The 24,305-nt window shown below is 38.9% G+C and overlaps 1 protein-coding gene across 1 annotated transcript; it reads left to right on the top strand.

Moving 5' to 3' along the window:
• The first annotated feature begins 576 nt into the window (after positions 1–576).
• LOC113357664 (protein IQ-DOMAIN 32-like) lies at positions 577–5,399 on the top strand. The gene is made up of 6 exons (XM_026601104.1): positions 577–869; positions 1,528–2,277; positions 2,372–2,590; positions 2,698–2,778; positions 2,932–4,709; positions 4,900–5,399. Coding segments are annotated over exons 1-6 (2,913 nt in total). The 5' UTR covers positions 577–785; the 3' UTR covers positions 4,901–5,399.
• The last annotated feature ends 18,906 nt before the right edge of the window (positions 5,400–24,305 follow it).

The raw sequence follows: 24,305 nt of genomic DNA, 5'->3' as shown, positions 1-24,305 counted from the left end.
GGCTTAGGACCAAACAAGAAATTTTCCATTTTTTTTGGGTCATTTCACCCAAACTATTTTTTACTCGTCCATTTATACTGTGATTTAAAAATATATGGATAAATGACCCAGTTTTCCATATATATATATATATGGTACCGACGGAGCAGAAAGAAAGAAACGGACTTCACAAATTTCGAAAACTGTCCGTTGATTTGGATTGATTAGAATCTGCATGGGAAGAACAACAACGAGTTCAAATGTTTTCTCACCTAGAAAACATTGCAGTTGCACGCCACCTAAAAGTTTGAGATTTTTTTTTTTTTTGTTGATCACATCATTCACTAGTAAAATCAAACGGTCGTAACTTCACCCGGCTCCTAGATTTTGACCGTTATCTACCCAACAAACATTAAAAAGAAATACAGGATTTTGGATAAACTAGTCATTCATTTATCGAGATAATAAACCCTGAAATATCGCGGTAATAAACAAACAATAATTTTTGTCGAGAAAACTGTTGCTAGAGGGTGATCTGACAGCTTTTTCCCTCTCTTTCTCTAACTAACCCCCACCTTATTTGGGACCGGATAAAATTAAACGGGCCGATAATTTTGCTGCAAAAAACAACAACTATAAAATTAATAGATTTCTAACTTCTTTTTAAACTGATTATTACTCCTTCAATAATGTTCATGTGTCTCTAAACATTAAAGGAGGAGAACAATAAGAACGTCAAGAACCAAAGAGAAGAGAGGAGAAGAGTAGAGAGAAGAGTGAGAGGGGAGCGAGGGAGGGAGATCAATATGGTGAGTTCTTGTTTGAAGATCATTGCTTGTGGTAGTGATTCTCCGACTGCTGATAAAGATGAAGAACACGAACGAAATGAGGTAAATTTTTTTGCTTGGTTTTCTCATGTTTTGTTGATTTTCTTTGATTATTATTTTTTTTTTCCATCATTGATCTGTAATTTTGAGTTTCCATTTTGTTTCTGTTACATTCATGTAGTGTTTATGTAGTTCTAGTCTGAATTTTGTTACGTTGATTTATGCATATAGAATTCTTCTGTCTAGAAGTGCACCCCAGAGATTCTGATTTGTAGATCATTTTGGTAATCTGAGATCAGCATTGTTATCGTATGTTTTTGGTATACTTCAGTTTTAACATTTTGATATGATCGAGCAACTTTTTAGAACTTTGGAGCAAAATTAAAAACAGAATTTTGGTAGATGCAATTCGTAGAAAAATGCTCTAAATCCTTCAGATCTGTTTTGGATGTCAAAGAAATTTGCGCGAGTTTAGTATTTTGCTGAATTTTGCGTAGAAGATCTGAATTAATTAAATCCATAGAAGAATCTCTGTTTGATTAAATGGAATGCTTTACACTGACAAATCAGTTGGAATGATAAGCGTTATCTAGGTTATCTCGTGCTGCTTACATTTTTATGAATGCTTTGGAATACTTTACAATGACAAATCAGTTAGAATGTCGTATCAGAGTTTGGTAACGATAGCTTTTTATTTGTGATATCTATATCTAAATCTCAGAATAAAGTTTCACCGGACAAGCGAGGCTGGAGTTTCCGGAAGAAATCCACAAGCCAAAGAGGGATAAATAACAATACAGTTCCAGACACCAAATCCAATTTAAATAAAGAATTTCTGGAACCTGTTAATTTCGATTATCAAGCTCAGAAGCCAGATGTTAGTGAGAAAATCTCAGTGCTAAAATGGCCAGAAGAGGTTATTCCTTTATCAACTGAAGTCAGTAAGCTCGATGTTCCCGAGAAAATTCCTGTACTGGAATTGCCGGATGAGGTAACTCCACTATCAACTGACGTGAGCAAGTCTGCTGCTGTTCCTGAGGAGTTCGCTGCATTGCAATTGCCTGATGATGTGATTCCATTGCCCACTGAATTGAGCAACTCCGCTGTTGTTCCTAGTGAGGTGACTGCATTGCAATTTCATGACGAAGCGATCAAGCTCGACACTACCGAGAAGATCTCTGCTGCACAACTGCCAGATGAGGTGACTCCACTCTCAACTGATGTCAATATGCTCGACGTTTCAAGCAAACTCACTGCATTGTCAGATGATCAGGAGAATCTATTGCCAGCTGAAGTGAACTCTAATACACCTGAAGCTGTGGAAAATGCTGAGACTGACCCAGTTTTTCTTAATGAAGATTCCAATGCAATTGATTCGTCTGCTACGCTGGTAAATTTTATCAGGGTTGATCTCAACAACCTGGAGGAACCTGTTGCTGTTGTCCTCCAATCTGCCATCAGAGGATACCTGGTATTTTTCTTTCCACTCCGCATTCTATGTGCAGCATCCATATCTTTTTATCTGCGCGAGCTGAACTGTATGTCATTGCTAACTTCTTTAACAGGCACAAAGAACGTTTCTGAAGCTTAAGAATGTGGTTAAGTTGCAAGCAGCTGTACGTGGGCTTTTGTGCAGGAGGCAGGCTGTGGGTAGTCTACTTTGTGTCCAAGCCATTGTCAAAATGCAGGCTCTCGTTCGTGCTCGCCGTGCTCGAGCCATAGAGGGGTCAGTTATTGAAGAACAGCTTCAAGATATGCAGGAGAAATGTTCCGAAACAACCATGGTAATGTCTTTTGTTTCCTTTTACTAATATTCGAAGCATCTGCAATTAGCATTCCTCGGCACCAAATGCTTTTTATGTTTGTCTCTGATCTTCTGCTGCTCTTTCAGATAGAAGAAAAATCAGGAACCGAAGCAAAGACAAATTATTCTTATACCCATAAATTGCTTTACAATGGTTTTGCTCGTCAGGTACTCTCTCTCTCTCTCTCTCTCTCTCTCTCTCTCTCTCTATATATATATATATATATATATATATATATATATATATATATATATATATATATATGTATATGTATTTAAGTATAACTTCTAAACGGAACTCTATCTTGTTTGTGTTGTAAGTTGTTGGAATCAACACCAAAGAAAAAGCAGATTCGCATCAAATGTGATTCCTCAAGACCTGATTCTTCGTGGAAATGGTTCGATAGGTGGACGACTGTCTCCTCTTCAAAATATACACAGCCACAGTTTAGTTTAGATAATGAGGAACAAGGAGAAAGGACTGGGACCAATTTTTCGGAAGTGGGAGCTCAAATTCCAGATGAAAATATCCACGAGTCAGCAGATTTGATGTTTGTAACCAAAGAAACAACAAGCCCCATCGACGCTGAAGAGAATCTGATCAATCATCAAGCAGATGATTTTGATTTCCAGGTTCCTCATTTATCAAGCAGAGAGCCCGAGATTTCTTTAAAAATGGATACAAATGAAACAGAGATGCAAACAGATGCTGCTTCTCAAACTATGTCCAGTTCCATCTTCTATGATCCCGAGAAAGATTGTGAACAACAAAACTCTTCTGCTAGAAATGTTGAATCCGAACAAGTAGAGACTGAGGACAAGAAGCTGTTTGGATGCAGAAAGGCATGTAATCCTGCATTTATTGCCGCCAAATCAAAATTTGAAGATTTGAGTTTAAGAACCATCTCTGGTAGGTCAATTAATCAAGATAATGGACTAGACATGGACAACCCATCTTTTCCAACAAATACTGCGGCAATGTCCAAGGAACAATGTACATCAGAAAATTCAATCTCTTATGATCCAAAAATATATGCCTGGGGTTCTGAATGTGGCACTGAGCTTTCAATTTCCTCTACTCTTGATTCACCAGATAGATTTGCTAATGGAGGTGGAGAGTTTGACTGCGTAAACAAAGTTTTGGAGAAGGTTGATAATCTGAACGGGATTACACATGTCACATCTAATCTCGACGATCTGGACATCAAAGTCAAGAATGGCGTCAACTCAGAGCCTGTCACACCTACTCCCGTCTCCACTATTTTGCACGGGAAGGAAGAAGATGCTGATATAGAAACTGTTGTGGATTCAGTTACTGAAAACCCTAGCACCAAGGACCCAAAGGCAGAGAGAACGGAGTCAGATGTGCAAACCCAACTGGAAGCTGCAAAAAGTGATGAACTACATCGAAGATCTGTAGATGGACCTCCTGGAAACAATATAATTGCCTCTGAGTTGAATGGAACACCAACAAGTAAGACAACATTGAAACCCAGAAAGAAAGATGTCCAGAAGCTAGAAAGTATAGAATTGGACGTGCAGACCCAACTAGAAACTACGAGTGACGAACCACACCGATCATCTCTAGATGGATCTCCTGGAAACAATACAGCTGCATCTGAATTGACTGGAACACCAACAAGTAAGGGAACTCTGAAACCCAAAAGGAAAAAAGTTGATCGGAAGGGATCCCCCAGAACAAAAAAATCCCTACCAGCAGCAGTCAAGAAGTCCCCGGCAAAAGCCAGCCCGGATTCAGGTGCTAGGAGTAGTACAGAGCAAATGCAGAAAGATCCAAAAAGTGGGAAAAAACGGAGCTCACTTGGTCCCGAACGTCCTGATCATGTGGAGTTGGAGGCGAGAGTCAGCATTAGTAGCAGCAACGCCCTCCCGAGTTACATGCAAGCTACACAGTCTGCAATAGCCAAGGCCCACGTAAACAACTCCCCGAGGTCCAGACCTGATGTACAAGACAAGGATGTTTACATCAAAAAGAGACATTCCTTACCTGCAAATGGAAAACAAGGCTCTCCCCGTGTCGACCCGTCAACGTCGCAGAGAAATCTGGGTGCTAACGGAAGCCATACAAGATCTCCTTGGTAATTTCTACATCTATTTCTTAATGCTACTTTCACATATACACTAAAATTTAACACCTCCAAGACCTAACCTGAAAAATATATACATCTAATTTTATTCCACCAAAATTCTTTAGAACCAACTGCAAACTTCAAGGCAACACAGGATGACATAGTCTGTAGTTCTTTAATTGAATTGTGCTTGTTGCAGAGTGATGATGTCGAAGTTGATTTCAAACTGGTACGGTGTTATTCTTACACATGGTGATATTCAACTTCGACTGGCTTTACCTAGGAGCATATGCACTCAAGGACGGTTGAGCTTTCCGACAAATACTACTACATAATACGAGGATTTACTCTGGTTCATTGTCAAAATTCGCCTACTACTGAGCAATTGAAGTCGGTCAATGTTTAAAGAGATCTGATGATTGCATGTACATTATATGGTACTTGAAAACTCCTTTTGTTGAGGTTTCTTTCATGTATCCGTTCTTATAGTTTTTCTTTGTGTGATTCTTGTTATGCTTTAGATGAAAGGAGTAAGTTTCGCTGCAGTTAGATGGACAGGTATAGGAAGTTTATCAAGGTTGTGGTTATATAAGTAATTAAAATGTAAATCTTGACAATTGCTCATTTGGGGTTTGAGTTCAGAACATTTTGTGTTTTCACTTGATCGCAATTGATGGATGCAACAATAGTTTCAAATCACTAAATTAGATATGCTTATATATTACCACTTCAATTCATTTACTTCTCTATTAGGCATATTCCTATGCACATGCCAAAATAAGCTGTTTGGCATACCAGGTAGCATGGTAAACGAGTTGCGCTATTATGGGAAAATCATTGAGCGACAGACTGTCTATCGATCGTTATTATTAACAGCGCTGGCATTATTATGATTATCGCTGGCGCCATCAAAACCATCGGCGATATAGATAATATCATTGGCGATATTATGATTATCGATCAGTAGTTATTTTGCAACGGCTATTTCCCCCTGTTGGTTCCTATATATACGCCCTTGTACTTCTCCAAGTTACTCACACCTACTTCTACATATATTTCACCAATTTCTCTATCTCTATTCTCAATTTTCAATTTCATAATCAATGGCGAGATCCAATGAAGAGAGAAACGTTATTATGAATCGGTTTAGATTACAACAAGAAATGCATCAAAGGAGGTTGCAAGAACTTGAGGATGAGGAAGCTGAAGATAATAAACTAATCGACACTTTGATGCTAGTACATACGGGCCAAACACCTAGAGTTCCAGAGCCACAAGAAGTATTCTCAAGAAGATACACATATCGAGGGAGGGAATTTTACCACCAGAAGCTGATGTACGATTATTTTCTTCTCAATTGTGTGTACTTTGATCGAGATTTCCAAGGTCGATTCCGCATGCCTCGACATTTGGTGAAAAAGATTATTGAAGAGCTTTGTCGAGTAGAACCTGAGATTCAACCACAAAGAGGCCTCAGATTCAACCACAAAGAGGTGTGCCTGCAAGAAATTATGCTCAAATGACTTATTAAATTCAGAACCAGAATTTGTATGACAGTTTAAGAGACGATCTGAGAGTGAAGTTTAATTATTAAGTTATGTATTTTGGTTTACTTATTAAGTTCTGTATTTTATTTTAAGTTAATGAACGAAACTATTTAAGTGAACAACAACAACATTTCAAATTAATCAACTTTTCATTTCAAACTAATATTAAGTAGAATGCAATAACAACATATCAAATTGAAATGCAATATTTCAAATTAAAACTTAAATTAATACATCAATTATTTAGAGGTTCTACTATATCGAACTCATCCTCATCATCATCACCACTAGGTTGGTTGTTAGTAAATCCAGCTTGTTGTTCAATCTGTGCTTGAATCATGTCAATTTCGATTTGCCATAGATGTTTTACTGGGGGATCATAATTGAAGTGTCAGCTTGAATAAATGTTATGCTTGTCATAGTCAAACCCAAATTTTTCTTGAGAAAGACGACTTTTCTTACTCTCCCTGTTTTGAAATTTCCTATCAACTGCTCTTTGCTTCTCGACGGTCTTCTGATGTTCCATAAACTCCGCCATGTTAAATCCATTGGAACTTCCTACTTCTTGAGCTAATTTTCTAGCCAGTCTTGCATTTTTCCTCTCTGTAAGTTTTCTCTTACCATCATCATCATTGAGAACTAGGTTCACATTTGGGTTTCTTGGGGTATCTGGGGAAGAATTTGATGGACCTGCTGAAAATGGTGAAGAATTTGGTGTTGAGGGAGAAGAATCGTATGGTGACCTTTCAGGTACTTGTTGATTAGTTGCTAACAATTCTGGATTATATTTTTTCAACACCTTCAAAATACGATAACGACTTTCGAAAGCGAACTGTCTGCCATGTTTTCGCTGCCAATCTGTACGAACCTGTCTTTCAACATCAGCATCCACAAGACTACTCTTTCGGCGTCCTCTCTTGTCTTGCATTATCAATCTAACATAAGCGGCTACTTTCTTGTTGATTGTAATGAAGCGCTCTGCCAACCCTTTTGCATCACGACAATTGATGTTCATGGTTTGTGCTTCATATATATGAAATATGTTTTCCCACATGGTATTACCATGTTGTTGTGCACCATCGATACAATCTTGGGTAAAAAAAAACATAATTATGACAAATGCATTCATCTTCTGTGAGGTTGTATTTTGCACCACAAACTTTGGTTTTTTTTTTTTTTTACCTTTGCCTTGATTTTGAGATTGTGAATCGATATTCCAAGAAATTAAGAATTGTTTAGAAGGTGTGATTTTTTTTAGATTTGAAGAATATTGAGAAATTCTAGAGATGGACACTCTTGACTAGCGCTGGCACGGGAATGTCCAACGAGCGATATTTTGACCGTCTAGCGATGGACACTGTTAGAGCATAGCTCTCGGTTGAACTCACCAAGCGTTGGTATGTCAAGTTTGGTTGTCATATTTTAGTGTGTCAAAACTCATCTAAAGTCGCTTGATTATATACCAGAGTCAACTTCGTTTAGGTTAGACTAGAAAGTCTAGGAATGTTGAGATATACAAGTATTACTCCGAAGACCTGAAGAATGTGAAGAAGTAATGAACTACAACGACGACATCATCCTTCCAATTGAGGTTAGTAATATTGACTTGAACTGTTTCATTCCTAACGTATCTTTCAAGTCGTGCTATATTGAAAACATAAATGCGAAGCTGTATATACTGTACATATTGTATAATAATCTAGTGATGTGACATGGTCATATTTTTATGATCATAGTATTAGGGAATTAGACTACGAAGTATAACGCTTATCTTCTGAATTTCGTAGATATGCCATCGACATAATCTTGTATATACTGTTATGATTATGTGAATGGGTTACGGTGAAGATTTCATCCTAGGAAACAATTTTTTACATTCATTTAAAGGAAGTACATTCATGAACTTGTTTTATGAATCGAAAGGGAAATCATTAGGCTTATTGGTACGGCTATTCATTGCAAATCTTTGGACTATCAATATGCGTGAGATGGTAGAAACGAGCGTAACTATGTTATGCATCTTGGTATAACTAATCACAATGCCTGACTTATGGTTTGGTATGAATAATTTTTATTAATTGGTGTAACCGATCCTAAGTAATCACCATTGAAAAAGCGGGGGGTCTAACAACCACACTCAATATTTCATTCGGCAATCTGAATAGACAAACTCCAATATACTTTCAAGAGAATCAACCAGACAGTCGGACTCAATCTATAAAAAAAGTATATCAAAGAGTTATATCTCAATTTCTCAATTCAATTTGCAATCAAACAAATAGAATTTACGAGCCCGATTGAGTAAGAGAAATAACTTAGACGGTTTCACAAACCAATATCCAAGTGTCAGTCAATTCAATCAACAACCCAAAGGTTGGATTTAAGAACTGATTGAACTTAGCGCGCAACCTATGATATTTCTATTATAAAACAAAATATAATGTGGAAAAGAAATAACACAGACACCAGAAATTTTGTTAACGAGGAAACCGCAAATGCAGAAAAACCCCGGGACCTAGTCCAGCTTTGAACACCACATTGTATTAAGCTGCTACAGACACTAGCCTACTACCAATGAACTTCGGACTGGAATGTAGTTGAGCCCTAATCAGTCTCACACTGATCAAGGTATAGTTTCGCTCCTTACGTCTCTGAACCCCAATTGCTACGACCACAAAGTCGTAGACTTGATAAACAAATCTGTCTCACACAGAAAAGTCTATTGGAATAGGTAAATCTGTCTCCCACAGAAATACCTATGAGTTTTGTTCCGTCTTTTGATAAATCAAGGTGCAAAGGAACCAATTGATAAACTAGACTTATATTCCCAAAGAACAGTGTAGTATTATCAATCACGTCACAATAATATTAATCGTATGGAAGCGAAACAAGATATTGTGGAATAACAAACGATGAGATGAAGATGTTTGTGACTACTTTTAATCTTACCTATCGGAGATAAATCTCAAGAAAATTAGCAAAGATAATACTCAATCACGATAGTAGAAGTTAGATAAGAACACACAACTACAATGAAAATAGTTGGGTTTGGATTCACAATCCCAATGAAGTCTTTAATTCGTTAACCTACATGGTTTCTTGAAAAACCTAAGGTTAAAGGAGAATCGACTCTAGTCGCAACTAGTATCACACATGAGGTGTGGGGATTAGGTTTCCCAGTTGCTAGAAATCTCCCTTATATAGTTTTCAAATCAGGGTTTGCAATCTAAGTTACCTTGGTAACAAAGCATTCAATATTCACCGTTAGATGAAAACCTTATTAGATTCAAGCTAATATCATTCAACCGTTAGATCGAACTTAGCTTGCTATACACAAATGAAGTGCACCTTCATTTAGGTTTGAGTAACCGTACCTAAACATGTACACTAGGTTGGCTCAACAGTAGTTAACCGAAGTTAGCTATATGGACACTCTCATATCAACCTTATTCATCTTAACCACAACTAGTTCAAATGACTCAAATGAAACTATTTATAGAGTTGTTCAATTGCTATATTCTCATAGAAGTATACAAGAACACAATTGAAGCAAAATCGGTCTGATTCACTCGAATCAATTCATGAACATTATAGCATGGTTTGCAAAGATGCATTCCTTATTATATAAGTAGCCGGGTACGCATACTTTAAGTAGCCGGACTGAGTTTGGGTTCGCCAGTATGCAAGCGGGTACACATACTTCCAAACACAACAGAAATTCCCGGACCCAAACCCTTTGCCAGCACACGTACGGGTATGTGTACATAGGCTCCCGGAATTTCACAACTAACAGGTACGCATACGGGTATGCATACTATAGTTCCGGTCATGGATCACATATATGCAAGAACACATTCTATGTTCATAATCCAATGATGGTTAAGTGTTCTAAACTCTAATTCAATCATTGAAACATTCTTAGAGGATGGCAATAGTTGTTTTCACGAACTATTAGCATCAAAGTAATTTTCAATTTATTGAAATAATCATTACGAAACATTCCAAGTCTACACCAAATGATTGTATTACACAAACCATGTAAGATGTTACTCGGCGATTTTCACATGATCATCTTTTGACTTTAGTCAAGAATATAAGATGAACTTGGTTGAAGCGAAAGCTTACCAACACATATTTCGAGAAATATGTAAGCGAGTTAAATTCAGCTCGAAATCTCAAATGTGTATAATCGAATACTATATAGTAATACGACTTTTGTTTCAATATAGGAGATAAAGTACAAATAGACTTTCCAAGTGATAGATGAGTTTTAGTCTCCACATACCTTTTGTTGATGAAGTTCCACAAGCTCTCCTTAATAGTTCGTCGTCTTCAAATGATGAACGCCGTGAAGTCTAATGCTCAACTACACAATCTATCCTAATCCGAGACATCACTAAAGTAGACTAGAAATCAAGACTTACAGTTTTCATCACTAACATTGACAAACAAGCTTGAGATATCAACGCTTGCGATTTTGACCGAGCAGTGCTCTAACAATCTCCTCCTTTGTCAATTTTAGTAACAAAACTATCAACACATATGGATTACAAAATAAATAAACTTTGTAGCTTCTCATCCAAATGCTTGATCTCCTTGGTTCTTCAACATTACTCGAAATCTTCATCACTTCCAAGTACTCCAATGATTCTAAATGTGTTTAAATCAGCATCATAGTTGTCGAAGATCCTTAGCTATATAAGAAAACAGTTGCTCTCAATCATTGTTATACAATGTCATAGTATTATCACACAATATCAAAGTCCAGTTGTATCACAACTTTGACAACAATACTGTGGTGATATGTATCACTCCCCCTTAGTCAATACTTCATCTCACAATGAAACCATCCCCCCTTACATAATGATCCGTAAACCATATGTATTTGTAGTGTGAACTACACATTAATTCTCCTCCATCTTGTCAATATAAATTGGCGAAGGTACGAAAACTAGTGGGATCCTCATGAAATTTTCATAGAGATACTTCATGACCAAAAGAGATCAACATATCAACTTGTTTTGATGATTTCACATAGTCGAAACTTAGTGTATTCATCAAGGAGTTTATAAAGATACAATAAAACTCCTATAATATTCCACAGCCGCACTCCCCACAAAGATTTGGCAATTAAGCACAAGTTCAATTAAGAATTCTCCCCCATAAAATGTCATTCCCGAAAGAACAACAAGAGCGACCTTAATTTTACAAGAAAAGAAGGATTTCTTTGGACATTAACAAATCACATGAAACATTATCCAAAAATCTCAAACCACAAGGAAAATGATTGGTCATGCTCTACATAAGAGAACTTACGGAGCCGCACAGTACATACACAAAGATGTGGATCAGGAAAAGACCAATATTCCGGAATAATCAAAGATTCATTCTATTTTTCATCACTTTTTGCACAATGATATATAATAGACTTAATCTTTGTAAATAAAAGTTCATCCTATCTTCCACCAATATTTGCATAATGACATAATAGACTTAACTTTTGTAGTCAAAAGTTCGTTCTATCTTTTATCAATATTTTCATACCGACATATAATAGAGTTAACTTTTGAGAAAATATGGGATAGTCAAGGTTCACGGACGTAAACAACATATCCCATAAAAATTTGAAATATATAAAACCGTAAAGATTAATACTACAAAAATCATCTTCGAATTAACTTAGAATTTAAATAAATAAATCTAAAAACATTGCAAGATGAAAACTTTGGCAATAGCTATGTGTACTCACAATAATGGCTATTCGAAACCTTAGTTATCCTTCTTAAAAACACAAGAATAGATTCTCATAAGAAGTTTCCTAGACAAGATGGATAAACGTGAAAATCTAATCATTATCTTCATCATCGAAGACTATAAATGTGGCACGAATCTTATCCATGTCCTCCTTGATTTCAGGAAACTTAGTAACAATCACGTATAATTGTTCTTGCATACACTTTACCTTGGCATCAATTTTACAAACACTCTTGTGAATTTGGTGAAGAATCTTCATGGAGGAAGGATCACACGAGCCAACAAGAGTGTTACATCTTTGTCTTTGCAAGCATTCTCCTTCATACGTTTGAAAGTACAAGGACGAACAAGCTTGGGAGTTCTAATAGAGTTTCCAATGGGATCAATGGAGAAGGTGCGACAAATTCGCTCAATCAAGCAATGATAGCCTAACTTCTTGTTGGAAGACGTCATCGACAACATTTGATAAATGATAAACCCACAAATGTCGATACTTTGAGTTCCCAACTCAAGGAAATAGACGAACTCCACAAACTCACGACTCCAAGTTTTCCAACCATGGAGGGACAAAATTAGATATACCAAGTTTTCCAAAAGACATCAAGGAAAGACTAAGATAATTTGTAGGAAATTTTCCTTCATTCCAATCAACACTCTTACCAAAAAGACCATTAGAAATGGTTTTATAAGATGGTCTTTCACGACTAGGTCTTGGAATGCGAAAAATCCCTAAGGGAATTCTGGTAATCCTTGAAATCAACTCTCTATTAACAAGAATCCTTTCTATATTTATCATGGTCTTTAATTCCATGTTGTCATCATTAACATCATGGATGTTAGCATCGAAGATTTTTGTAAGAGTGTCAAAACCTTCACCAAGACCATCAAAGATATTCCCAAGAATAAATTTTTCAAAACATACCAAATCTTCTTTATGTCCACTAACAAAATCCAATTTCTTTTCTAGAATAAACCCATTAGATGAAATCATTTCAAACACCTTGCCACAAGAATCATTGACAAATCTAATCCTAATAGAACTTTGATCTATAGGTAAGTTCATGCTAGAAGAAGATGAAGAACCTAAGTTTTTTGAAACCTCTTTTGAAACCTTGAAATTCCTCATGAGATCTAGAAATTGAGAGAGATTAGAGGAAGAGAAGACTTACTTGATCTGTCCTTTGAAAACTTTTTCACTTTTTGATCTCCAAAGGTGATTTAATGGACAAAATACATGAACCCTAGAAAAGTTCACGTAGCGGACTAGAAGGGAGGTAGAAGAAGGGTACGCGTACCACTACTTTTATAGACCCAATGATGGGCTTGGAACCGTTACTGTTCCGTGATCCACAACAAGGAATGTAGGATTTCTTAAGTGTTAGATACCAAGGATCGCAACAGACTGATAAAAAAATCAGTCAAGGAGTTTTTTCTCAAAATAAAATAAATTAACCCAAGTTCAAAATAAAAAAAATCACACCGTTACTTGCCCCATCTCAAGTTATATACAAATGGGGTAGAGCCAAACTTGTTACCAAGAGGCAATATGTACGGAGTCAATCTCATGCACAGTTTCCGGTTGATATTTGTGAACAGTACCAGTGATATAATCATAATAATGATGATAATCAGGGTTAATAGAGCTTTCTAACTCCCTTTTCTTATGATTAGGAAGAAATATTTTCTGACATTTAGAACCTGCACCAACCCAATAAGAATCCCGTTTATCGAATTCATACGGGTTGATAGCATGTTTAGTTCGTAAATCATGTTTGCATGATTTGATAGATAGAAAACTTTTATCAGAACAATTTTTTTCCTCAATAAAATTGAGTTGTTATAAGAATTTGAAAACCCCTTCAAAAGCTTTAAATAGATATTTGTCAATAGATCCATCATGATGGTATTCCTCAAAAAGATTGAGATTTGACTTTGTGTTGATGGTGGTTTTTAGTTCAGGGTTAAAATTGTAAAACCTTGCATTTAATGTGCCGTCACTCTGCAAAGAAACAGAGCCATGTAAAAGTGGTGAGTGTTCAACCTCTCCACTGGCGCATTTATTGAGCAATTCAATATATTCACATGAAATTTATCCAGAACGGTGCATGCAGCAACAATCCCAGATATTCTGTAAATTTAGGCACCTTGCCTATATTACCCAACTAATATGAGCTTCTTTGAATGCTTTCTGTGCTATGTTCCCCGGATGAACCCTTAATATTGATATGATATGCACTCGCAGCATAGTAGCATGAATTTCCCGAAATATCAAGGTTAAGGTCTTTACATAAAAGTACTCAATAGGAAAGCATACTGCTCTCCGGCAATAAATTTAAAGAACTCTATGCAGAGTTCGATCAATTTTGTGATAACTCACGAAAATCAAATCTCAACCCTATTAATGTGCAAAATTAGGGTTTTGCGCCCTGCACAGTATATCAGACCGCGCTGGTCGAAACTGAACCTAGGCAAGCTAGGCAATTGATCCACCATGGATTAGTAGGTGTGAAGTCCTACCCAAAATCAGAAAACAAGGGATAAAAGAGGAGTCGCGGAATATAGGAGCAGTAGCAAAGGGAGGTGTGGCCGTGCCATAGGCCAACCGGCGCCACTTGCAGATGGCCACGCCCCATGCTGCTTGACCGGCCCTTCTCTTTCCCATCGACCAATCAGGTCGCTTCAAACCCGCCACACGCACACTAAAAGTTTGGCCACGCCCATGTCTGGCCGACCCCTTTTCTATTGACCAATCAGGTCGCTCTAAACCTACCACAGTATTAAAAGAGGCAAATTGCACCAGATGGTCACGATGCCAATTGGTTTTCCGAAACCACGCCAACATGCTAATGGCATGCCAAACGTGCCATTCCGCCCCAGCGTGCTAATGGCATGCCAAACATTCCGTTCCGCGCCAATGCGCTAATCAGCATGCCAAACATGCCAAGCGTGCCACTTGTCGCAGTAACTTGCCAAACGTGCCACTTTGCCGCAGTAGCATGCCGAGCGTGTCAACGTTCCATAAATAGCGCCCCTACGTGCTAACCCACCTCTTGTTCGTGGCCAACGCCGTGACAATTTCCAATTAGGGTATTCTAATCAAAAATGCGACTTTGCTTTAGTCGCATTAGCCGAAACCCTAATTTCTAGTCGTGGCCCAAATTACGCCACTTTGGGCCCCACAACATGCCACGAGCCATGCGGGACCCAGGAAACCCTATGAATGGCGCCATGCAATGGCCACTCATAGCCACCCTTAATCCTGTGGCCATCCCCATGTTATTGCTCTACCATAATTCCTTTGGCGTGGCCATGGCACCGTTTGCACAGAAAACGTCACCGTGCCGCGGCCACATACCACACGCGCAAATTAGGGTTTCGGTATGCCAAACCCTAATTTGGCTAAGGTTTCCACGCCGAACAAGCCAAGTAATGCTCCCTAGGGCATTAAGTTTGATATGGCAACTGAAGCCAATGTTTCCGAAGCCATATTTGGGTCTAGCACCAATATGCCAAAATCCTAGTCTTGGCCATGCCGACAAGCCCTAACTTTGGCCACGACGCCAAATCCTAGCCTTGGCCATGCCGCCAAACCCTTAACTTTGCCACGACGCCAAATCCTTGCTTTGGCCATGCCACCATGCCACCGGCATGTGCCAATGGTTCTACTATGCTATTAAAAGATGCCAACGGAATGTGGTCATAATCAATGGCCACCCTCTCGCATGAATTACAATCTCAACCGTCCAAATTTGCCACAAAATTAACAGACCTACAACAAGTTTTAGGCGACCAACCAAGACAAGCCTAATAGCATCACACGCTATTCTCCTGCGGCAAGTCTCCTGATGTTGACTTGCCACGCATGGCTATCTGCTACTTAGTAGGCACCCAATTAATCAGAATAGCCAGGTCTTGCATACAAGACCCATTCAACAATCTGCTACATATTTTCCACGAAAATACTCGAGACATCAAACATGTCACAAACTGGGGGATGTTCATCAGGGTATTGGTCTGGCGGTTTACAGCGTGCGGCGAGCAACACGTCCATTATAAGAAAGTGTCACAAAACAGGGAAGTTAGTGGCGGCAAGAAGTAGTGGGTGTAAACTAATATGTTTCCTTCACAGTGGGAACGTGGTCTCTGGAATTTACACATTACCCCACTTCTCCATCACTCAATCACTCCCACTTTCTACGAGATCAGGGTGCGTTCAATTATGACTTGTACAAATAGTTTTCTACCTATTTAGACCAAACATGAGAGTTTTGGTTAACAACAACACAAGTATCCAGAAAAACACCAAAGAACTGATAGCTTACATTCCGCAAGCCAGTTCCACATTCTGATACAAGTCATAAAATAACCACACCTTCAGAATCAACCATTCTGGTCTCAACACCTTCTTCGCTTCCCTCCCTAAGAGCAACCCTTCTCCTTCACTTTGTGACCGAAGCAACACTGGAACGGCCATTTCTTGGTTTAGACCAGGATTGTACAGATTGATCTCTCGATCTAAAGTACTCCCGCGCAGTGCATTTGTTTAGGTCTAAATTCGTTTCTCATCAACACACCCAAATTTACCAAAACCAGCAGAAACAATTTTTACCCCAAAACAATTGGCGACCATAGTGGGAGATTAATCTCTCGGCTGCAATATCAATTTCCAATTACCAATTTCATTTTTCAATCCCAATTTCAAGATGGTAGAGCTCAGGTCCGGATCAACAACAAACCCTGAGTCCACCAGCGCTGAAAACACCCTCGGTATCAACGTTCCTTCCAGTGGAATCAATGTACCACCTGTCAGCATGATCAACACCAACGACGCAGGAAACTTTCCCTCAGGCGTTACACCTCCGATCACCAGAGCCAGAGCCACCGCCCCCCCCCCCCCCCCAATATTTCTTCAAGCGTGACGCCCCCAGTTGTCACCAGAGCCGCCGCCGCTCCACCATCGGGACGAGAGACTGGATGAACCAGAGGAGGACAACCCCTTATTACCATTACTGATTTGATGGAAAGACAGGAAGTTCTTGTTAAGGCTCAGACAAATATGACTACAACTCAGAAAGAGGATGCACCTTTATAGATGAAGAGGCTCGCGTTGCTCCTGAACGCCCATTGGAAAGAAATCAGCAATCCAATTTCATCACACGTGAGGATCTGGAACAACTTCTCCAAAATTGAGGCAAAGAGAACCCGGCGGACATGCACCGACATCAACCTCCTTATCCTCCTGATGTGCAAAGAGTTCCTCTCCCGAGGGGATACTCTTCTCCTCAATTTCCCTTTATGACGGTACCGGTAACACTCGTGAACACATCTCTTGTTTTTTTTTTTGGAATCACCAGGGAAGCTGTTGCCAAATCCCAAGCTCTCCTGGAAAGCACGACTGATATATGGAACTGGGGACTCCTAACCACTGCTCAATTGAAGGATGTCAGGTTTGACAACACACTGTTTGACGCGACCTCCGACTTCAACATTGTAATCGTCAAAACTCTAAGAGTTGTAAGGGAAAATCAAAAAGAAGAAGCATATAAGGAGAAACACGACTTGTCGACCAGCACTATTTGTGTGCCTTCTTCCCATCTGCCATATCGTATCAACTCGTTTTTCGAAGTCAAGGTTAATGGCGCCCTCACTGGAGTTCTCTCTAGGAGCTGCTTAAACGTTTGCTCCAGCAGCCGCTCCGCTTCAACGTTCGCTCTAGGAGACGCTTCAACGTTCTCTCCAGAAGCCGCTCCGCTTCAACGTTCGCTCCAGCAGTCACTCCGCTTCAACGTTCACTCTAGGAGACGCTTCAACTATTCTCCAGAAGCCGCTCTGCTTCAACGTTCGCTCCAGCAGCCGCTCCGCTTCGACGTTCGCTCTATGAGACGCTTCAACCCCTCCTTCCTGCCAAGGTTCGTGCCTGTAGCCGCCACTTCTTCCTGCCAAGGATCATGCCGTAGCCGCCACACTCCTCCCTGTCAAGGATCGTGATCACATCCAGACAAGGTTCGTAGTTGTGGCCACCTTTTATCCCATCCCGCCAAAGCTCGTGGTCGTGGACAGTTTTACTCGCTTACACATCCAGCCAATCCCTTTGCTTCCATGGATTCCCATGCAATTCCAGCTGACCTATTTTGTTCCCACGACAATGTAGTCTCTTCTGATCACATCTGCTTCCAGGAACCGTTGTTGCTCGTTCCCATCATCGCATCCATGAGAGTACAATAAGCTTGTATCAAATCCTAGAGGCATGGATTCAAGGTGATACAATAAAAGTAGGATACACTTGGGGACTGAAGCCTCCTTCAGGTTTAGAAGTTTAAACGCAGTCACCACCTTACCAGCGAATGCAGTAGAAGCACATCTTCCACGAGCAAATAGGCTCAAGGTAATTACACATGGGGACTACCAGCATGGGATGCCTTCACTTCCCTCAACCAGGTTATTTCTGATGTCAAAATCGTCACTGTCGAAGCTTTACGAGCTGCAGGAATTTCTCAACATGAAGCCATACACGTGCATCAAAGACTCCAAAAGCACACCGCGGAGATATTCACATATCCGGCCACGCCATAGGTGATGAGTGCTAAAAAGTGCATATTTCTATATATTATTCTTGGCATTTAACTCATCTTTTGTGCGTTAATTCTACATTTTATCCCATATTCTGTATTTTCATTGTTTTCAAGAATAAATATTTTTATTAATTAATTTTGCATTTTTAGGTAATAAATAAAGTTCGGATGAGTCGCGGAGCGAAAAGAGCAGAAAAGTAGTGAAAAGCCGGGAGAAATTACGCAAGGAAGCCGCGAAGAATGGTGCGCACAACCTCATTTTCTACACACAAAAGCGCCTCCGACCTCAGCCATCAGATCATTTCTCAGAAGCATCCGACGGTCGCTCCTTGCTGAGCATCAAAATCTGATGTCTCTGCCAAGCACCACAGCGCTGAAATTCCAAGCCTTCAGATTAGATGGTAGCTGAATCCAACGGTTGATCCCTTGCTGTTCATCAAAGTTTGATATCCCCGCCTTACACTACAACACCTAACCCCATCTAGAGCCGTTAACTTCGTTGTATCCCTTCATCCGACGGTCGCTCCTCGCTTGCCTCCGCATCACCGTCCGATCCACCTACCATCGTCACATCCTACGGACCAGATCGCGAAACATCATCCCTCGCTGAAACCGCTCAACACTACAGTACCAAACACCCTACACCTCTACCAAACGCCCCCCTCTTCCCAAATCAGTCGACCACCCTCCCCTTCTCCCAAAATCAGTTGCAGAACCACCATCTCCTGCAACCCTCTGCAACTCCACCAGACCTCGAGCTCCACCACAACCACAAACACCCGACAACACCACCATCTCCATCAACCGACAACAAAACCCATCATCCTATTTCACCCATTTCATTAACCCTACCCACTGTTAGGGTTCTGACATGAGAGAACTAGGTTGATGGGAACTGAATTCGTAGCAGAGGAGCAGAAGAGAGCATGGGTCATCGACAAGAAGGACAAGGAACAACAAACAAGGAAATTTGGTGAGTAATTTTGAAAATTGAAAAAACCCTAATTTCAATTTAGGGTTTCTTAAATTTGGGGATTTTTTGTAAACTATAAAAGGGAAGTGTTAGGGATGTAAAAACTGTTCTTGGACTAGCCAAGTTTCCCCCTAATTGGGTTAGGTTTGATTTTAATTTCACTTCCAATTTTAACCATTTGCATATTTTTCTCCTTGTTCACTGTTAGTGTTAATGCCTGGATTAGCCAGTGTATCCAGAACCAAGTTCTGTTAATGATAATTTTTCTGCTGTTCATGTTGTGTTCCTGTTGTGTTTATGTCAGTGCAATACCTTGTTGTGTTATGTGTATGATGTTTGTTCCTGTGATGTTGTGCATCTATCTATTCTATCATGTTCCTGCCTATCATGCTCTAAGTCAATTGCTAAGATTAGATGAAATCATATAAACCATAAGGAAGTTTCCTAATCAACACATGTCAAACATCCTGCTTTCACAGTGCATATCATGTATGCATTGTAGTTAGAATTCCCTTGTGTTATCATGTACAGCTCATGCTTAAAATGCTATTATGAACCCTCTGACTAGTTGTGCTCTAAACAGACAATTAGTACTTAGGTAATTACCTTAGCTGTGATTAGAATGTTCCTTAGGCTGGTAGTGGATTCAAAATCTTAGTGATCATCCTCTTGTTCTCACTGTTTTCATATTCACTTCACTTATTTTCTTTCTTCCATTTACTGTTATCTTCATATCTCTGCCCTTGGCCTTAGGCCTTGGTTCAGTCTTGTTGTGTTTTACTTTTGTTCAATGATCTGTTGATGTTTGTCATTCCTTTACTTTGTTCCATTGTTTTTGGCCTTGTATTGCTTTTGTTGCTGTTTTCTTGCCATTTCTGGTACATCCTGCTGTTGCTGCTGCACTGCTGTGCATCTCTTCTTCTGCTGCCCTGCAGCACTGCTGCTGCTTCTCCTATGCAGAGCTGCTGTTGTTTCCACTTTGCTGTGCAGCTCTTGCTTCTCCTGAGCTGCTCTTCTGTTGTGCAGTTGCTACTACTGCTACCACTTCCATTGCAGCTGTTGTTGCTGTTGCCCCCCTTGCAGTTGCCCTTCTGTTGCTGCTGCAGCTGCCTCCCTGCAGCTCCACTGCTGCCTCCTCCCTAAAGGCTTAGCCACAGTTCACTAAGGCCCATTCCATAGTTAAGACCAAAGGCCTAGTTCAAATAGCCAAGCCCAATTCAGTCAACCTGTGGGCTTAACCAAAGCCCAGTTGTTTCAAGCCAAAGCCCAAACTCATTAAGCCCAATCCATTCAAAGGGCATTCAAACCCAATAGTACATTAAGCCCAACACTTCCAAAGGGCTTCTAAGCCCAAAGCAAAACTAGGAACCCAATTTAGCTAAAACACTTCCGAAACACACCCGATCTCTGTGGATCGACCCGTACTTGCACGAGCTACAACTGACGACCGTGCACTTGCGGTATTACTGTAGGCCCGCGTTTCATTACGCTCAATTTTATACATCTCCTGGCCCAACAAGTTTTTGGCGCCGCTGCCGGGGATTGGTGCTGTGTTTTATCTGTGTTTTTCTTAGCTATTTTGCATTTCATTTCATAGCATTTGCATCTGCATCTGCTTCATTTCATTTGCTATTGGACCTGCTGATTCTGAACCTGTTTTTCCTCTGCTGGGACGCCACCAAGGAAAAGAACCAAAACCCAACTGGGTTTTTGCAACAATATCAGAGCAGCTGGGCTGTGCTAAAAAGGTAAGCCTAAACCCATTTCATTGAGAGAACCCAACCTGTGGGCTTCCAAATTTCTTTAATTGTGGGCTTGTAATAATTAACCCAATTTTTTTGGGCTTTTTATTTTTCTATTTTGGGTTTGTAATAATTTATGTGTGGGCTTGTTGTTTAATTTGTGGGCTTGTATTTATTTTGTGTGGGCTTGTTTAAATTTTTCCATTGGACTTGTATTTTGGACTCTGGGTTTAAACCCAGCTGATAACCGATTGTGGGCCGCAGCCTTCCTTCCATTTCCTTAGAGGCTTGCACAGTGGGCTTGCTCCCATTCAAAAACCAAATTTTACTTTTACTTTAAAAAAAAAAAAAAAAAAAAAAAAAAAAAATCTTTTGCTCCCAATTTTAAACCAAATTTCTTTTATATCCCACCAAAACCAAATTTTTCCCAAAAATCCAAACCCATCAAAAACCAAATTTTTTTAAAACCCATTAAAACCAAATAGTGGGCTTTGTGTCATTTCAAAATGGGCCAACCTCGTGCTCTCCATGAATACATGTATCCATCAATACAAATTCCATTATCATGTATTGTCTTACCTCAAACCAATAACCCTTTTAAAATAAATGCAAGCATGATACAAATACTTCCTATATTTCGAGGGTTCGATTCTGAGAACCCCTATACTCATGTGAGGGAGTTTGAACAAATTTGTCGGACTATGCAACCTGATCATATGTCCGAAGACTCTCTGAAATTGCGTTTGTTTACATTTTCTTTAAAGGAAAGGGCCAAAACATGGTTTTACGGTTTGAGACCACAATCAATCAACACTTGGGACCAACTCACAGATCTATTTTTCAAAAAATTCTTTCCACACCATAGGACCATCGCTATTCGTCAAAGTATCAATTGTTTTGTCCAATTGGATGAGGAAACTGTTTTTCACTATTTTGAACGTTTTAATGATTTGTTGAGTGAATGTCCACACCATGGAATTGAGAAGTGGAGACTTGTCGTCATCCTCTATGAGGGACTAGACTTTAAATCTCGAACCATGGTTGAGTCTATGTGTAATGGTGAGTTTATTGATAAATCTGTGGATGATGCATGGAATTTTTTAGCCGAGATTGCAGAGAAAACCCATCAATAGGAATCCGTTAGGGAAACAGGAACAACACCACATGATATGAGTCACCCCCATGAATTAGAGTTTTATTCTTGTAATAGCTCCGACCTTAGGATTGAAAATTATCCTAGATTGCAAAATCCCTATCATGATGATGATGATGATTATGATGTTATGTTAGAAGAACATGTCTATACTGAAAATGTTATGGAACCTTTGGGTTCAAATACATTAGGCTTCTCTGCCCCGACCTTAATGCATGATATTTCTTCTAGTATTCCATGTGATGTTTCCCCTGATGTGCCGATACACGAGAATCAATCTGTTGATGATGTTGAGGATTCTGATTGTGATCTTGCCAATTTGATTGATGATTGTGAGCATGATGTGACATGTGCAGATGAGTTAGGAGATTTTGATTTGATTGATAATGACGCACCTATTCTCCTACATGAGTCACAATCTATTGGCCTTCCACCCAACCTAGATTTGGTTTGTACCAATATTGTAAAACCAATTTTTCTGAAAATTCCTAATCTAGGATTGGAACTGTATGCTTCCCAAGTCCTTTTGGACTATTTTGCTTCTAAGTATAATATCTTTGAGGAACCACAGTTGGAAATTGCATGTTTGCCCGTCCCTAGCACAGTTCATTTCGAGCTAGACCTTTTGCATGATGAACCCCCGAAACTGCGCGATTTTGTTTTCAAAACTATATCTTCTGTAAAATCCAGGTTTGGGGGTAGCTCATTTTGTTTCACAGTTTCACTTGTGTTTCTTTCCTGTTATTATTGTGTGAAGCTGTTGAAACCTTTACACTTTGTCTTTTGGGTTGATCCTCAACTCTTTAGATTGTTAGTGTATGGTGAATTTTTTTGTATATAATCCAGTAGATAAAAATTTTAAAAACCCTTTTGTTCCTTTTGTATATATTTTGCTAATCCAATATGATCTCGGCTGAAATATGTTGGATTTTTGCCTTGAATAACGGAGTTTTAATTCTGCTTTCGCCGAAATCGGGTATCCTCTCTCCTTTTACTCTACTCAGCATGTTCCTCTTCATATATTGTTTTATAATTCTTTCCATATTTTGAAACATTGAGGACAATGTTTAGTTTAGGTTTGGGGGTATAGAGTAGATACCATGATAATTTGCTATAATTGAAAACAAACTCCTTCTTCTTTTTTGAAAAAAATTGAAAAATTCCAAAAAAAAAATTAAAAAAATCAAAATTCAATAAAAAAATTAAAAAAATGAAAAATCATAAAAATGGAGCTCATTTACCTTGAAATGTTGACTCTTGTGCAAATATGTATTTTTATTAGGAGTCTTAGTCTAGATATTTAGGCACCCTGATTCTAGCACAATTCACATAGTGATAAGAAATTTGCACGCGCACGATCTACCAATACATGTATGGCCTCGATCTTCAAGGTGTTGGATAGGAAGTTACGATTGCCAATCACTTTAGAATACTGAACGAAACTTGACTAGCTTGTTCTTTGGTTGGTTGGGATAGAAGGTGGAGGTTACATTAAGAAAGACAACCATCGAATTTAACTGGGTGCATCAAAAAGGGCTACCTCTTGCAAAGTGTCATGTAATTTTTTGTTTCTTCTTGTTATGTATCAAAAGTGTTTCCTTGTTCAAAAAAAAAAAAAAAAAAAAAAAAAAAAAAAAAAAAAAAAAAAAAAAAAAAAAAAAAAAAAAAAAAAAAAAAAAAAAAAAAAAAAAAAAAAAAAAAAAAAAAAAAAAAAAAAAAAAAAAAAAAAAAAATTCAAGTATTTATCAATTCCATCATCTCTTGTTCCAAAAATAAAAGAGAATAGTCAATGTAAATAAGAGTCATGTAAATAGTCATTTTGTTGTTTTTTTGTAATAAGCAAGGAGGGTGTATGCCATTGATG

This window comes from Papaver somniferum, chromosome 3 (genome assembly GCF_003573695.1).
Source record: "Papaver somniferum cultivar HN1 chromosome 3, ASM357369v1, whole genome shotgun sequence".
Classification (NCBI taxonomy): Eukaryota; Viridiplantae; Streptophyta; class Magnoliopsida; order Ranunculales; family Papaveraceae; genus Papaver; species Papaver somniferum.
Note: the sequence above shows the minus strand (reverse complement) of the source record. Positions and strands in the feature narration are given on the sequence as shown.